Source organism: Antennarius striatus, chromosome 19 (assembly GCF_040054535.1).
Source record: "Antennarius striatus isolate MH-2024 chromosome 19, ASM4005453v1, whole genome shotgun sequence".
NCBI classification, from domain to species: Eukaryota; Metazoa; Chordata; class Actinopteri; order Lophiiformes; family Antennariidae; genus Antennarius; species Antennarius striatus.
The window spans coordinates 8,399,180-8,414,960 of NC_090794.1; the positions used below are offsets into that span (position 1 = coordinate 8,399,180).

General features: G+C 39.6%; 1 protein-coding gene across 1 annotated transcript; it reads left to right on the forward strand.

Moving 5' to 3' along the window:
- Positions 1 to 654: 654 nt before the first annotated feature.
- sptlc2b (serine palmitoyltransferase, long chain base subunit 2b) lies at positions 655 to 15,625 on the forward strand. Its single transcript, XM_068343098.1, has 12 exons — positions 655 to 904; positions 3,039 to 3,233; positions 3,742 to 3,896; positions 4,625 to 4,773; positions 5,407 to 5,531; positions 7,204 to 7,297; positions 7,746 to 7,851; positions 8,720 to 8,939; positions 9,879 to 10,005; positions 12,011 to 12,146; positions 12,442 to 12,571; positions 13,944 to 15,625. Exons 1-12 carry the CDS (start codon positions 761 to 763, stop codon positions 14,055 to 14,057), a joined length of 1,695 nt encoding a protein of 564 aa, XP_068199199.1. The 5' UTR covers positions 655 to 760; the 3' UTR covers positions 14,058 to 15,625.
- The last annotated feature ends 156 nt before the right edge of the window (positions 15,626 to 15,781 follow it).

Here is a 15,781-nt window from a genome sequence, read left to right on the forward strand (position 1 = left end):
AGTGTTTTCATGAAACATGGTGGTATGTTTTGGACGTATATAAGGGATGAATCCATTAAATGTGAAAGTGATTTTTTTAAAAGTGCAATAAGGATTTTTTCCCCACCTTTGTTTTTTTTTTAATTTGTATTTGCATTTAGGTAATTTATCTTAAATATGCATGGATATAAAATTAAATAAGGCCTAATCTGTTTTGTAAACACAGGCCACATGGACCTGTGATGTGTGACTATGACGCACACTTTAATTTTGCACAGTAGATCGCTGTGATATCATTGCAGACTAACTGATTTTATCATCCGCGCAGGTGAGATGGGAAAATCTATTTAGGGAGAGGTATGACCTGGAATGACGAAGCATTTTCGCTTCAACACTAAAACTCACCTGAGCCATGTAAATACTCGGCTGCAACCACTGACCAGGACAATAGCACGTCAGCAAACAACAGCCCACTCCAACAGACAGAAAATTACTTTTGTATAAATCATCATGATTTTTGTTTTTGACCAATATCTGAAATCAGTATTTATTCGGTGTTTGGTAGAGCGTATCGGATCTTGATTCATAGACGATCTTTGTACATATGTGTAATTCTATTGGCCAATGACAGTACCCAGGGGCGTGTTTTTCAGAATTCTATTGCGGTCACGCAGCCCGGGTGGGCGTTTAATCCAGTTGCCTCTCCTTGTATGTATGAATCCACCATTAACATTACACAAGTTAGTTAGACAGTGTCAAGTCTTTACAGGCGGCCGGAAGAATGACTGAAAGCTCCTCGAACAAGCTGCTAAACGGAGACGGCTGTCACCGGACCGCTAACGGTAAAAAGTCGAGTAAAAATGGCTTCGTGAAGAACCACTGCTCATTTCGTGAGCCCCAGAAGTATCGTCGCCTTGGGGAGAAGGTGAGGCCTTATCGTCAACTGTTCCGTGAGTGACTGTCATAGACAAGCACCGCCGTGTGCGGTCTGATGCACAGCCGGACCGTTTGACCTAAAGATATCGTTCATTATCTCATGTGATATTAGTACTTGTTTCTGCGTTTTGAATTATAACTCTGTTATATTTGATTTTGCATACACGAAAAGTGTGTTGCGTCTCGGACTGTAGGCTAACATCACGTCCGAAGTGGGTTCACGTAAAAACCGCTACTCTGGCATCGGTAGATAAACCAGGTGACGTCCTTTACCTAGCAATGCTAAACGTTTCAAACTAGCTTTTTATACTTGTTAGTTTACATTATAATCACTTCATCTTTACTATCGACAGCAACTAAAGCAAATGCAGCTAACTAAAAAGTTAGTAATAAGCTATGAATTAACTTTTACGTTATGAATTTGGTTTTGTGACATTAGACGCCACCTGAGCCGTGGGAATTGTAGTTGTGTAACTGTACTCCTCGCTGTGTGTGCAAGTTTGTGTTGTATGGTGGAGGTAGACCGGTTTCCCCTTACCAGGCTGGACTGAAGAAGAGCTATCTGCTCCGTTATTACGACAGTATGTCTGTCGGTCTCTAGAGTGAGGAGGAGGAGTAGGGTGGGCCTGCTTCTCTGTGACACTTCAGCTTGAGAAGAATGTCTCCAGTCTTTGCAGGGTGTGGCCGCTGCTTGTGTGTTATGAAAAGCCCCCCAAAGAGACTGGATTTTTGTGTAATGATAATGGTGAAGGTGGGGTGCATGATCATATGTGTTTTACTTTGTTTGGATTTTGCATGGAACCCAAACTGTAAAAAAGTCACTTTCACTTTGTATGCAGAAAGAACTGCACTACATCTTACATATGCCAGAAACTCACATCCCAACCCTTTTCAGCATTAAATTCATAGTACAGCTTATTTCAGCTTATTTTGATTTATATAACTAGAGCCAGGTGCTCTGCCTGTCATAGCAAAACCGCTGCATGTACAGTATGCCTTGTCACCAACACATGCATTTAGGCCTTAGCTATAGACTATATTACCTCTTTTATTGCTGGCATCATTGATTCAGCATTGATGTTCCAAGAACATTCACATTTTTACCAAGAATGATTTTATTTCTTCCAAATTGTCTTGCCAGTTTGTATTCAGTGAATTGGCCACCCCCTGCAGTGCAATATGAGCACCTTAAAGTTAATGGTAATGGAGATTGCTATCTTCCTCGCAAAGTGGAGTCATGTCATGATGAGGTCTGCTGGCTCATATTAGGGTCACCATGATTGGAGTTTGACGTAGATAGACCTTTGTTGCCAAGTGAAAGATAGCTGTGTCTATGATTCTTAAATCAGCTGTTGAGCGTATTAAATGGTCTATATAATGTTTCTTACCAGCTAGATACAATATTAAAGAAACTGGTTTGGAGGTCAGATCGAATGGTCATGTATGAATGAATGATTTTCCTAAAAACGTTAAAAAATGTATATGTATAAAATACAGTGAGCAAAGAGATGACTGACTTGTTTACTTAGCTTAGGGTCGGTTTAGGCCATTCATATGCAAGCTTTTTTGTATTGTGTGTGTGCACTTGTGTGCATTGTAATGGACTTTCTGGTCTGGTCTGTCAAATTTTTAACTTGAAATGAAAAGGATCAGCTTTAAACACACACACACACACACACACACACACACACACACACACACACACACACACGCACACGCACACACAGTGCAGTCTTGAGTTTCTTGGAGGAAGCATGACTGGTCACATGAGTTAAGGTTGCTAAGCAACAGATCAGAGGCTGTAATTCGCTAATTGTCTTTCATTAATGATTAGTAGACAGTCGTTAGACTTCAGCATCAGTCTGTGATTGTTTTCCCCTATATTTCCAACTTTTTTAAAATGAACAATCTTGATGTTTCAATAAATTATTACATTAACCCCCCCCCCCAAAAATTTATTTTTAAAGTTGTTATTACTTATACATTGCATTAGGTCTGGATTTACTTGTGATAAAATTGTCTTTGAGTTTATTTTGATTAAAGGTTTGTATCTTTTTGCTACCTAAAATAAACTTTGTATAGTAATTTTGAATTGCACATTCTCTTATTTATTGTCTCTCCAGAACCACAATGTCCCACACAAGTCCAGTCTGTACAAGAGTCCCTTTTTGGAATCCTATGAAGAGACTCCCCTCCTGGTGGCCGTCCTCACCTACATGGGCTATGGCATCCTCACTATCTTTGGCTACCTCCGAGACTTCCTTCGCCACTGGAACATCGAGAAGTGTCAAATGGCTCGGGAAAGAGATGAGCAGAAGGTAAAGTGTTATTTGTATTTCAGAACCAATTGAAATTAAAACTCAACAAAACTCAAAGTTATAAAATTACAATATGAGATTTAATTTCATTAATGTAGAAATATTTTGGATGCGGGCATATTGTTGTGATAATTCATTTTTTTGTACCAGGCAACACTTTCACACAAGGGTAATAATCTGTGTTGTGCATTCCAGTGAATCAAATGTAAATCAGGCAATTTATAATCCATTATGCCTGCGGTCAGAAGATGTCAGCTGAGTTTGTGGTGCCATCATGTCACTCATTCACACATTTGCATTCACACTCCTAAAATAATTTGGTTGGAAGCTGCCTGGACTGCCCCAGTAATTCAGAGCATGTTAGGTGCATTCACATCTGTGTGTGTTTGGTTGTGATCGGGTCATATGGAGCAGATGTTAATACAGTAGTAAGTTTTAATCGATGAGATATGAGAAACTACAAATCTTGACAATAAGTAATCCTAAATATTTTCCCTTTCACCTGCAGGACTTTGTTCCCCTCTATCAGGACTTTGAGAACTTTTTCACCAGGAACTTATACATGAGGATTCGAGACAACATGAGCCGACCCCTCTGCAGTGTCCCTGGTGCTAAAATGGACCTGATGGAGAGAGTTTCCCATGACTATAACTGGACCTTTGAGTAAGCTCCTGTGGTGATGTGGTTGTGTACCCAGTTAGTTCCTAACCACAGCTTTGAATATAAAGGTCATTATTACCACAGAGGTGTGTGTTTTGTGCTTCTGTTTCGTAGCTCTACAGGACACTCATTGATTTGTACTCCAAGTCATTGACCTTGTATTTGTGATCATAAAAATGATGTAACACATGATTCATGGTTATTTTTAAAGCACTGGTATCTGTCGCGTGACACTGAACAGAAACTCACAAAGCAGCCCACTGTATGGGTTCAGTACACTGTTTTTGGTTTTGCACAAAGGTAAAGGAAGTGAAAAAGCCTGGACTCACTGATATAAGAACCACTTTAGTTATGGTTTTAAATGCCAACATTATATTAAACATATGAACAAATATTTATGTAAGTGTAAGCCAGGCTAGGCTTGTGAGTTAAGAACTTTGGGGAACTGATTTAAAAAAATTAATTGGGTCAGTGTTTTATAATCAGACAAACTGTTCTGTTAACAATATTGTTTGTCATTTTCCCTGCTACTTTCATCTCTGTACAGTACAGTATGCACTATTGTGATTTGATCAGTGTGAACTATCGTATATGAACAGTTTATTATAGCAGTTGATGGTTAATGTTGTGCAGGAAATGGTTGCGACACAGAGCTAGTCACAAATATTATCTCTAGAAACTTAAAATTATGATAGCGGTTCTTTGTGTCTAACATGATCTGTTCTTCTCAGGTACACGGGCAAAATAGTGAAGGATGTCATCAATATGGGTTCTTACAACTACCTCGGCTTTGCTGAGAACACAGGGACTTGTGCCAACGCCACTATTGAAGCAACGCAAAAGTATGGAGTTGGAGTGGGCAGCAGTCGCTGTGAGAAGGGTGAGGGTCACGAAGTTATTTTCATCATGAGACGTATTTTTAAAAAGCTTTCATCAGTGAGTTTGTTTTTATAAGAACTGAGCTGTGATCAAATGGACTTTGGTTAAAGCTCACCTGCTTTGAGTGCTACTTTCTTTTCTGTCCCTGGGTCTTTCACCACTAACACAAAGGCTGTAGTCTTAAGTGGTTTTCAAGGACAGAATGACCAAATTTGAAATATATTTATGTATTGTAAAGCTTTGAAGTTGAGATTCTTTTCATAGCCTGCTTCACCCTCTTTTTGACCTGGACAGCTGGAGTAGATGTCGTCCTACGTAAAACATTTATAAAGCCAGTGCTTTTCTTTTTCCAAGTATTACAGTGCTAACCACCTGTTAATTAATGCAATAGTGTGGCACCTTGGTATCACAGCTTTAAGGGTCAGTTAAATCCAAGTACTGTATGTGTTGTGCATTTTCTTAGTAATGCATGAGTAGGTCCCTGCTTTGTTTACCGAGAGATGAAAAACTCCAGAAATGACCTTTTGTAATTATTGAACAAGACACAAGCATTTTTCTCATGTGGAAACTCTGCAAATGGAAGAAGTCCTCTGATGAAGAATGTGTTATGAAAGTGAGATTCTTTCTCCTCTAGGGAACCTGGATATCCATGAAGAGCTGGAGCAGTTGTTTGCCAGGTTCCTTGGTGTTGAGTCCACTATGACTTTTGGCATGGGCTTTGCTACCAACTCCATGAACATTCCTGCTCTCACAGGGAAGGTATGGAGTTTCTTGTTTTTGTTTTCTTTTTGTTTTTATTCTGTCTAGAACTTCCTAAATAACTAGTTTGTGTTTTTAAAAGTTATATTGGCTCCTATACCCCATTTGTGATTGTAAGCATCAGTTACAGAAAAATGCTGTTTCCTGTGCTAAGTGAAAACAAGCTATGTTTTCTGATGTATGGCCAAGCTCAATGAGGTCAGGCTGTTCCACAACACACTACTTTCCTGCCAAATCTTTGAAAACAAGGTGTTAGGTCACACATACCAGTCCTTACTTGCATCCTGGCCTTTCCTTCTCCATCTCATGGAACTCAAAAAGGAAGTAGAACTCTTAGATGACAGGCTTTTGTGTGCCATGTGTGTCAAGAAACACATTTCCTGACAGTCACATGAGTGAAAAACTGAGTGAAAACCTTAGACACACAGCAGTAAAATTAAAATCCCTGTCCTTCAAGCAAGTGGTTCATAAATTCTAAATTGTGTCTGTCACTTTTCTACTGACTCGCATGTTATGTCATTGTGTAATTAATGTGTAACAATCCTTTTATTCTTTGACCAGAAGAGATGGTGTGAGTTTGTCTGAATGATTGGGGATTAACATTTAAGTGGTACAAAAGGGTGTGAGGAAAATCATATAACGAGGCACACGTTTCTATCTCTGAAGTGCATTTGGCTGTTTTTGATCATTTCACGTAGACGTCAGTTTTTATGAGAGGTTTACACTCTTATAAAGAAATGGAATTAATTATTCAGCCTGATCATATGTATTTTAAATGGTTTTTTTGTTAACTGTTCACACATTATTTGACCGCTTTCACAGAAAGCAATGCTTTTATTTGGAATTATTAATTTGTTTAATCGTTTTCCGTATCGCTTTTTCCGCTTATGTGTGTTGTGACGGTTGCTAGACGCTATTCCAGCAAACTTAAGGGCATGAGGCAGGGAGATGTTCCGAACATGTTGTCAGCGCCTCACAGAACCACACAAAAGACCATTCATACGCACACTCAAATGTACGGACAATTTGGAACCGACTGATTCACCTGAAGTGCATGTTTTTTGGAGGTGGGAGGAAGCCGGAATACCCGGAGAAAACCGACGCAGACACGAGGAGAACATACCAAACTCCACATAGAACGAGACTTGAACCTGGAACCCTTGCTGTGAAGCGATAGTGCAACCCCCTGCACCACCGTGCATACCTGTGTGGAATGATCATCATGTTTAATGAATATATTAATAAACATTTGCCAAATAAAGAGAAGAGTGTGCCTGCATAACTGGTGTTTCTGTGGGCAGTTTGTAGACTGTGGAACTTCTGTGGTCGTATATTTATTCCTGTCAACAGTTAGTTTTAGTCACATAGTATTTGAAGTCCATTTAAACAGCTTAGCCCATTCAACTCTAACTCATTGGTCAAATGTTCCAGAGACTTCAGTCTTCCTAAAATAAGAATTTTCCATGTTTTAAATCATTACTCAACACTTAAACTCCAGCAAGTGGAATTCCAAGGGATTTCATTTGTGCAAACAGAGCAGTAGAAGTTTGAGTAGACTTTGACTTCTTTCAGGATGACGAAAGGATTATTGATGTCTTGATATAGATACTGAGCCCATCATGTAATAAGAGGAAAGCTGTGTTACATTGAAGCTTATTTTTTTCTTGTTTAGGGTTGTCTGATTTTGAGTGATGAGCTGAATCATGCCTCTCTTGTTCTTGGTGCTCGCCTGTCCGGATCCACAATTCGGGTCTTCAAACACAACAGTGGGTAATCTCTTTTCACATCTTCACTCAGTGCAAATATATCTTCACAACACGAAAAAAAATAATTTTTGATTAATCTGTTAATTGTTTCTGGATGAATCAAACAGTTTTTTTAGTATGTAAAATGTTGGAAGTTTGCATCAGTTTCCCAGAACCCAGGCAAAATCTTCAAATACAGTCTCTTATCAAACCAACAGAAATAATGCAGTAATAAAGAATAGTAAATGTATTTATTTTTACAGTATATTCAAATTGTTAGCTGGTAATATTCTTGCTATATACTACTCAATATTGGTAGCTATGGTGTATTTACTACCATCTCTCATATGATGCTTGCAAGTATGCAATATGAAGAGTTGCAATCAAAAAATCATTCTTTAATTAAAAAATGGTCTCGTTTACATTTGTAAGATTAAATCATTCCATAATTTTTTTCTCTATGTTGTAGATATGCAAAGCCTGGAGAAGCTGCTAAGAGATGCCATCGTACATGGACAGCCAAGAACCCACCGACCCTGGAAGAAAATCCTCATTTTGGTGGAGGGCATATATAGGTATGTTTGTTTTTGTCTCACACAGAAAGAAAGACAAATTAACTCAAGAAAATGTTGATATATTTTTAGATGAATTCATAATTTTTGTCAGTTCACCCATCCTGGGAACCTGTGGGATTTATTTTCCCCTTGATGTTACTGACCTGTATCATCATTCATGTTTCCACTGTTTTTTATTTCATTCAAACTATTTCCATGCTGCTGCTGTTACACATCACATCAGATGTTAATTGGCATTTACAGTTTAATAGTGCAGGATTCTCTTTAAGTTAGCATGCCAGGTAATTCCTGTTGATCAATATGTACTGTTGATCAATATGGTTCTCAGAGAAACAGCCTGATATACTCAACATTCTTTACTAATGCAATGCCAATGGACTTTCCTTTCTACTGGGACTTAAATAGGAAATGCCCCACAGCTAAAAAGGACAATGCCTGGTGACTTAAAAATGATGCTATGGATTGTTTTTCTTACCGTGGCAAAAAAGCAACGAGTCACCTCGGGGTAGTGGTTCACTGCTTCACCTGGCATAGATGTACAAAGCTGTTTAAATCAATCCATTGGACTTTAAGAAAGTTTCTTGAAAATGTGGCTTTGTCAGTTCAGTTCAACTGACTAAGCCTCTTGGATGAGAGGTGGTTCCTGGAACGTGTTAACCACAAGTAACTAGGGCGCACTGTATACACATAATAAGTTCATCCCAGTATTGTTATAATACTGTATAGTTTTTTTCCCCCTAACCCCTCACAGACATACCCAGACATTTAAATCAACCATTAATTTTCAGGTCTCAACTTGTTATTTTTACAGATGACCTTCAGGACTACTCTAAATTGGCTATTTTTACATCATGTTCTTGTCCTGTAGTATGGAGGGATCAATCGTTTGTCTTCCGGAAGTCATTGCTCTGAAGAAGCGCTACAAGGCCTACTTGTACCTGGATGAGGCCCATAGCATCGGAGCCCTGGGGCCCAATGGCAAAGGAGTGGTGGACTATTATGGCTTGGATCCCAAAGACGTTGATGTGATGATGGGAACGTTCACTAAAGGCTTTGGTGCTGCCGGAGGATACATTGGAGGCAAAAAAGTGAGAGAGCTCTTACACAGACACATCTAATGCTTTGATGTCAGTCAGGGCTGATAGGAATCCATATGTGAGGGAAATGATGAAGCATACTGATTGGAGTTGTTGGAACACTTCACTGTCCTCATCAGGGACCTGAGTAATTTCCTGACCAGGGCCCAGCCCATTGTGAGTCACTCTGTTTAGCTGTTGACCAAAACGGTTTACTGACAATGGGGACAATCAGCTTCCTGGTTTTCTGGAAAAATTTAATCTTCATTTTCAGTCAGCGTAGAGGTGCAAAAAAGATTTTTCAGTGTGAAAAATTACACAAATAAGTAAGAATAAAAATGTAACCTGCAATGTGTTATCGAGGGTGTACTTTGCCTCTGGCACATAGTCACCTGGGAAAGGCTCTTGCACAGGGGTTCCCGAACTTCATGGAAAGTGGGCCAGATTGAGGATATCCGAGGTCAACAGTCCCTGATGACAATATTTAAAACAAAGACTCACATACATGTTGGGTAATTTTACATTTAAATGCAATGAATAATGGAGTTACCAAATGTTAGTATTTAGATGAATACATCTAAAGCGCACATAGAATACTCTGTAAAATACAAATCTGTGTGGTGACAGACATGTTGCTCTAATAACAAAACAACAGATAAACCAAATAGCTTCTTATATCGATTCTATCTTATATATATTGCCATTAACAAGGAAACACTCTCATGACAAATCCGGCAGACAGTTGTATCAGCCATATAAAATTCGATCCTTGGGCGGTAATTGGGCCCTGAATGAAAATGTTATTTTTTTATTGAAATAAAAAAACTGGTCTAAAATTGTCATTTGCTTCAGTTTCATCATAGTATGACTTATATTTAGACTAAATTTAACCCAGCCATATTAACAAAATGACGTTTGAATAACACAAGTGGGTTTGTATTTCTGTGACAGGAGCTGGTGGACTACCTCCGCAGTCATTCTCACAGTGCCCTGTATGCCACCTCAATGTCCCCTCCTGTGGTCCAGCAGATCATCAGCGCGATGAAGGTTATTATGGGGGAGGATGGAACCACACTAGGTAAGTGACAAAGTGTAACATCGCACTGATGCCTGTGTTAGTCGCTGCCACTACCGGTGGAAATTTTTTAATTGTAACATTGCTAATTTCCATTCATGTATATTACTTCTGTATATTTCTTTTCTACTTGTAATTATTTATCTCATTTTTTGAGTGTCCTTTCTCCTATTTTTCTGTGATTTACCTCTGATGCTAGTGCTGTAATAATGGAAATTTCCCCACTGTGGGACAAATGAAGGTACTTATCTTGTCTTAGCTTCCTTCTGCGACCACAAGATGGCAGTGTAGGCCAAATGTCTGAGTCTTTCGTTCAACCCTGAGGTCTTTCACAGATGGCTTTTTGACAGACATTTGTTTTCTTTTAATTCACTTGAGCTTTGCCACCTTTTGTACTTTGAATACTTCCTACTTACTCTGCTTGTTTACTAGGAAAACTTTTCATTCTCTGCCAAGTGAAAAAGATTCTTATCTGTGGCCACCTGGTAATTATTTACCATTAAATAAAGTTGTGTAAGGTAATCTTTAAAACACTGCTTGATATCAGTAAATCCATTATAAATCTACTGTAAATATCACTCAGGTCCTTCACCTTCATATTTCCATTAAAAAAATGCAACAATTGACTGCATGCTACTGTCAATAGTGTTTTGGGAAAGTCACATGATCTTACATCTCATGTGGATGTTGTCCAGGTAGCGTTGGGTTACATCTGCTTTTGCCAAGCTTGTTTTGCAAGCTGAAGGTTTCCTGTTAAACATTGGAGGTGATTCGATGATGGAGGGTCCTGCAGTGGGGGTATGCTCGTGTTTTTCCCCTCTCCCTTTATGGCTTTCAGATGTGTGTGTCTTTGTGTGTATGTGTGCTTCTTAGCGATCATGCTGGGTACAAAGCAGCGTGGTGCTGAGGGCCAGAGATCTGTGCGATCAATCTCTGCTGGATCCATCTCCTATACACACACAAACAGATCACTAGTCTTGTTTTCCTTGCAGGGCAACACCCCTTTGCTCTTTACCGGGTGTGATTGATGCTGCCTCCCTCAAACAGCTGATGTAAGATCATGTTACCTTGTTCCTCAGTCATTCAATCATTAGGAATGGGAATAAACACCTGGAGCAATGACTGTTGCACAATGTGATCAACTCTCCAAATTCAGTCTGAGGAGAGAAGGCCAGACTGGCCGACCTTACCATATTTCCTAGTTTTCATTGCAGGAGACAATAACAGGCTGATAGGTTGCAGCCCTGTCACTGTTTGATATTCAAGCCAAAATTCAGACACTGACACAAAGTTAAAGCGACAGCTGAGCTGCCTGCTAACACTCTGTTGCTGCTTTCAAGTTGCTCAGGGCGGCTGCTCATGGTTCCTGGCACGGGCATGCCTGTCAATGCTTTGGATTTCTTGACTAAGCAAAAAGTGTCAGAATAAATATAATGTCAGACTTATTTGTGTCTTGCGGTGCTTTGAAGCTCTTGCGCTTCAGCTGTGTTTCAGAACAGCCAGGCAGATGTGTGTTGCTGCTGGCGCTTTGAGCCATGCTGTTGTTAGCTTGGTGGAGGTGCTATCTGCGGGAGCTCAGGGGAATCTGAGTGGATGCACAGCATGCATCAAACTGACATTTGACGATTAATGACTGGTCAGCCTCAGCCTGTTGGCCTCAACTTTAAAGAACATCATGTATGTGCACACACAGAGCTAATGAGAATAGGTCTAATGAGGCAAATTAAGTGAAAACACATGTGTTGGGGAACAGTGGGTGAGAAGGGACTGGGATTATTGAAACCATGGTATGCTGTGTGGTCAGTATCCATCAAGGGTTGATAATTTTAGCAGAACATTTGTTGGTCTTAGTACAGTGTTCATTCATTATGTTGAGCTCAACTTTTTTTCAAGTAAGACACACTAGTTCCCTAAAATCATGTTACGTTGAACTCATGATAGCAATTCAATCCATTGCTTGGATTCACCACAAGCTCACATCCATGGTTTCCTCATCTGCCCTCTCCAGGTGCTGATCGCCTCACAGAACTGGCAGAGAATACGAAGTACTTCCGCAGGAAGCTCCATGATATGGGCTTCATCATCTATGGTAACAGTGACTCGCCTGTTGTCCCCTTGATGCTCTACATGCCTGCCAAAATCGGGTATGTTTTTGTCTTTAATTTCACATTATTATATGTTTTCAAAGCTTTAAACAAACAATATATGGGATTGGTAATCGCATAAACTTCCTTCTTAATTTCACATTTGGAAATGGCTTTGCCGCTCCAGTAAGGGACTGTTGTCCTTTAAATGGACCCTGACTTGGTGCATGAGGATCTGTTTATAATTTCAGTTTCACACATAAAAGAGGAACCCATGTAAGATGTGGTGTCAGTGGTGGAGAGATCCAATTATCAGTTAAATTTGTCTGTGTGTAATGTTGGTGTTTTGTTTCAGGGCATTTGGTCGGGAGATGTTAAAGAGAAACATCGGCACAGTGGTGGTTGGGTTCCCGGCGACCCCCATCATCGAGTCCAGAGCTCGTTTCTGCATTTCAGCTGCCCATACCAGAGAAATGCTTGACACGGTAAGCCGTTCAATCACTATCAAAAGATTAAATAATATGTCTAGTTACTCTAAATTTGAGCATACATCCCAAACGGTTAAAATTTTACTTCTAATAACTACAAGACACTGGCTGCAGAGGGGTGACATAATTAGTTCCTTCTGATGACCTCACCAGACGCTCTTAGATGTCATAACGGACACTCCTCACTCTGTAACAGTGTAAACCGGTTCCACATGCTGTGGCAACAACATGAGTTCAAACTCCAAATGAAAATCACTTAAAGGTGGTCACTGGTTTTTCAAATCTGACCAAATGTTCTGAGAATGCTCCTCTCAGGATATTTGCATTCGCTTTTGTGTCATCACTCATATACCTCAGTGGTGGAGGAGATGATTAAAAGTAGTTCATGAACATGCTGAACCGTGTGTTTTTATTGAACGCTGCCACTTCCAATATACAGCCGCCTTTTTGTTTTAATTCATTATCCATGATCGTAAAGAAAAATATGTGATCTCAGCTCAGAATCAGTCATCTTCAGCCCTGGATCCAGTTCAAGGGATATTGTTTCAGACATAGCCAGTAAACTACTGAAGATTTCATTTTACTCTCTACATTATGAGTTTATGACGATTAATGTCTCATCATAGAATGAACTTGGTTGTGTGTGTGTGTGTGTGTGTGTGTGTGTGTGTGTGTGTGTGTGTGTGTGTGTGTGTGTGTGTGTGTGTGTGTGTGTGTGTGTGTGTGTGTGTGTGTGTGTGTGTGTGTGTGTGTGTGTATATCCACAGATTCCTAGTGTAAGCGCGCCCAGTCAATAATTAATGGTCCTAGTATCTCCTTTGTTATAAGATGTCTCCAAGTATTACAGCATGGCTCGAAGACTTTTATTTGAGCTCCTTTGTCTCTCTCTAAAGACTCTTCATTCATCTTAGTGAGTAGCATGTCAACACCATTTGTAATAGTCCGTTTAAAGGGCATCAGCCTTCCTTTGTAGAGCACTTCGGCAAGCCGCTTTTTCCGTCTTTGGAAAAGCCAGCCCTCGCTTTTTCTCAAACCGTGGAATCAGAAAAAAGGTCAGGAGGAAGGTAAATTGTTTCCAGGTGCCCCGCAGTGTTGCAATGCTGATACAGTCTCTTGTTGAAGGAAGCACAGAAGTTTCTGTTCAGTTCTGGTTTCTGCAAGACGCCCTCTGTTTTGTTTAGAGTTTAAAAATCCAGGCATGATTGAGTCTTGTCACCTCATTTAACACCTGCCAGAGAAACCCTCCTTCAAGTGTTCTTTTTTTTTTTTCTGGTATGGTTCATTTGTCTGATTGCTTTCATTTCATAGCAATTTACAAGAATGATTGAGTTGGTTACAAATCAGTCGCATTCTTCTGTTCTCCTTCCAGGCATTGGAAGCCATCAGTGAAGTGGGTGACCTGCTGCATCTGAAGTACTCCAGACACAAACAGCCTCTTCCTTCACTGAAGTGGATGACTGAGGAGAGTGTGCTACAGGACTGAGCCACACCATCCAGCCTTACCCCCAACTCATCTGTGTCTCACCTGACTGTATAGCTACTCATCGGATATCCCTTTCTTATCTCCTGTTTTCCTTTAAGCCGGTATCTTTTTGCCCCTTTTTTTGCCATTGCCACATCAGGCTCACATGGACTCACCAGAATAAGACACAAGTCAACCCAGGAGTGAATCCTGCACATAAACCTGTGTTCACTCTGACTTACAGCAAGGAGGACCAAATCACAGGCAGCTTTCCATGTCATTCGTTAGAAAATGCCTCTCAGTTTGTCCTGATTGTCACTGATTGAATCTTAGTCCTATGTACACATTGAATGTGTGTCTCATTTGTGCAATAATAGTAAGGACGCTCTTTGTAACTCAAATAACCTACAATATATCAAATGTTTGTATTAATTCTTGTTCATGCACATGATTTCAAAAATATCTGATTATGCACACTGAAACAGCAAACACAAGATGAAAAAAATAGATATATTTTGTTTATGCCAAAGTTGATAATTTGGGTAGCCTCCTGAAATTGATAGTTATTTCACAGGAGTAACAGAATTGTGTTTCTCCAATTGTATTTATCTGATCACATATTTTCTAATCGCTTTTACTTGAAGAGAGAGTATAAAATACTGAGCACTTCTCCTAACCAAAGGATAGAAATGTAAAGATTTGTTTACTATTTTTTCTCTTCAAACGCAGAGCAGATGTTTCAAAAGAAAACAATTTAACAAGGAAGAATCCCTGGGGGAGAGGCTTAGGAATATTTTTTACTTCTTATTTTCTAGAGATATTTTTCAGCCTTATTTACTGTTTACACCTGCTTTCAAGAAATTGAGCTGAGAGGCTGTAACATTTCTATAAGCTAATGAGCTACATGTGTGCTTATTGTTTCCTCGCTCACACGCAGCTTGTCATGGCGCTTTCATGTGAGGAGGTTTCAGCACCGATCAGTGAAGCGTCATAACTTAGATCTGTATGCATGATGATGATGCTCCCGAGCCCATCTGATATACAGATAGCTTTTTTTTATTTAAAAAGTCTTTGTAGTGTTTTCGTTGTTTCACTTCTGTGAGTTGGAAGAGAAACTTACCTGGATGGCAGCTCTGAGTTAGCTGACCATTTTGGCATGTTTGCACTACTGAAAGGCATTTCACACGCAAAGATGACGTAGTGATTGAAGCCCACGGGATGTATGTTTCTCATGATTTATCATCTGTGGTTGTCTTCTAGAAGGTCAATTCATATGAATCTGTTTTTAGTGTTTTTGACCGTCCTGTGTGATGTCACCCCAAAATATGTCAGTATTCAAGAGTGTGTGTATGTTTGTTCTTTTGTTTAACTAATGTGAATTTGAGGTCACGTCTACAAGATCAACCAGTAAGCTGGTCATCTGACCTTTCATGTAAATATTCATCAGAGTGAACGCTGTTTGTTTTTTTAACTGCACATCTTTGTCAATAATCGCTTGTTGTTTTTGAGTGTGTCATTTCATAATTGTTGAGGGTTGTTTTTTTTTCCTCACTGCATCTCCCAGATACATTTGCTTTTAATAAATATATTAAAAAGTGAGAGATCAGACTTGCATTCTTCAAAAATGTGGCATAAAAAAATCTCCTTAAAGGTTCCCCTCAGTTGTTTGGAGCAACATGCAGTATGTAGAGTCTCTGCATTTCTGTCTTGGAGGCAAAAAATGTAATTGCAAACAGCAACGTGAT

Excerpts from the sequence above, each read along its gene's own strand:
- sptlc2b (XM_068343098.1), top strand. The coding sequence starts at position 761 with ATGACTGAAAGCTCCTCGAACAAGCTGCTAAACGGAGACGGCTGTCAC. Across the intron at positions 7,298-7,745 it reads TCGGGTCTTCAAACACAACA|ATATGCAAAGCCTGGAGAAG; the intron begins GTGGGTAATCTC and ends TCTATGTTGTAG. Across the intron at positions 12,147-12,441 it reads TACATGCCTGCCAAAATCGG|GGCATTTGGTCGGGAGATGT; the intron begins GTATGTTTTTGT and ends GTTTTGTTTCAG.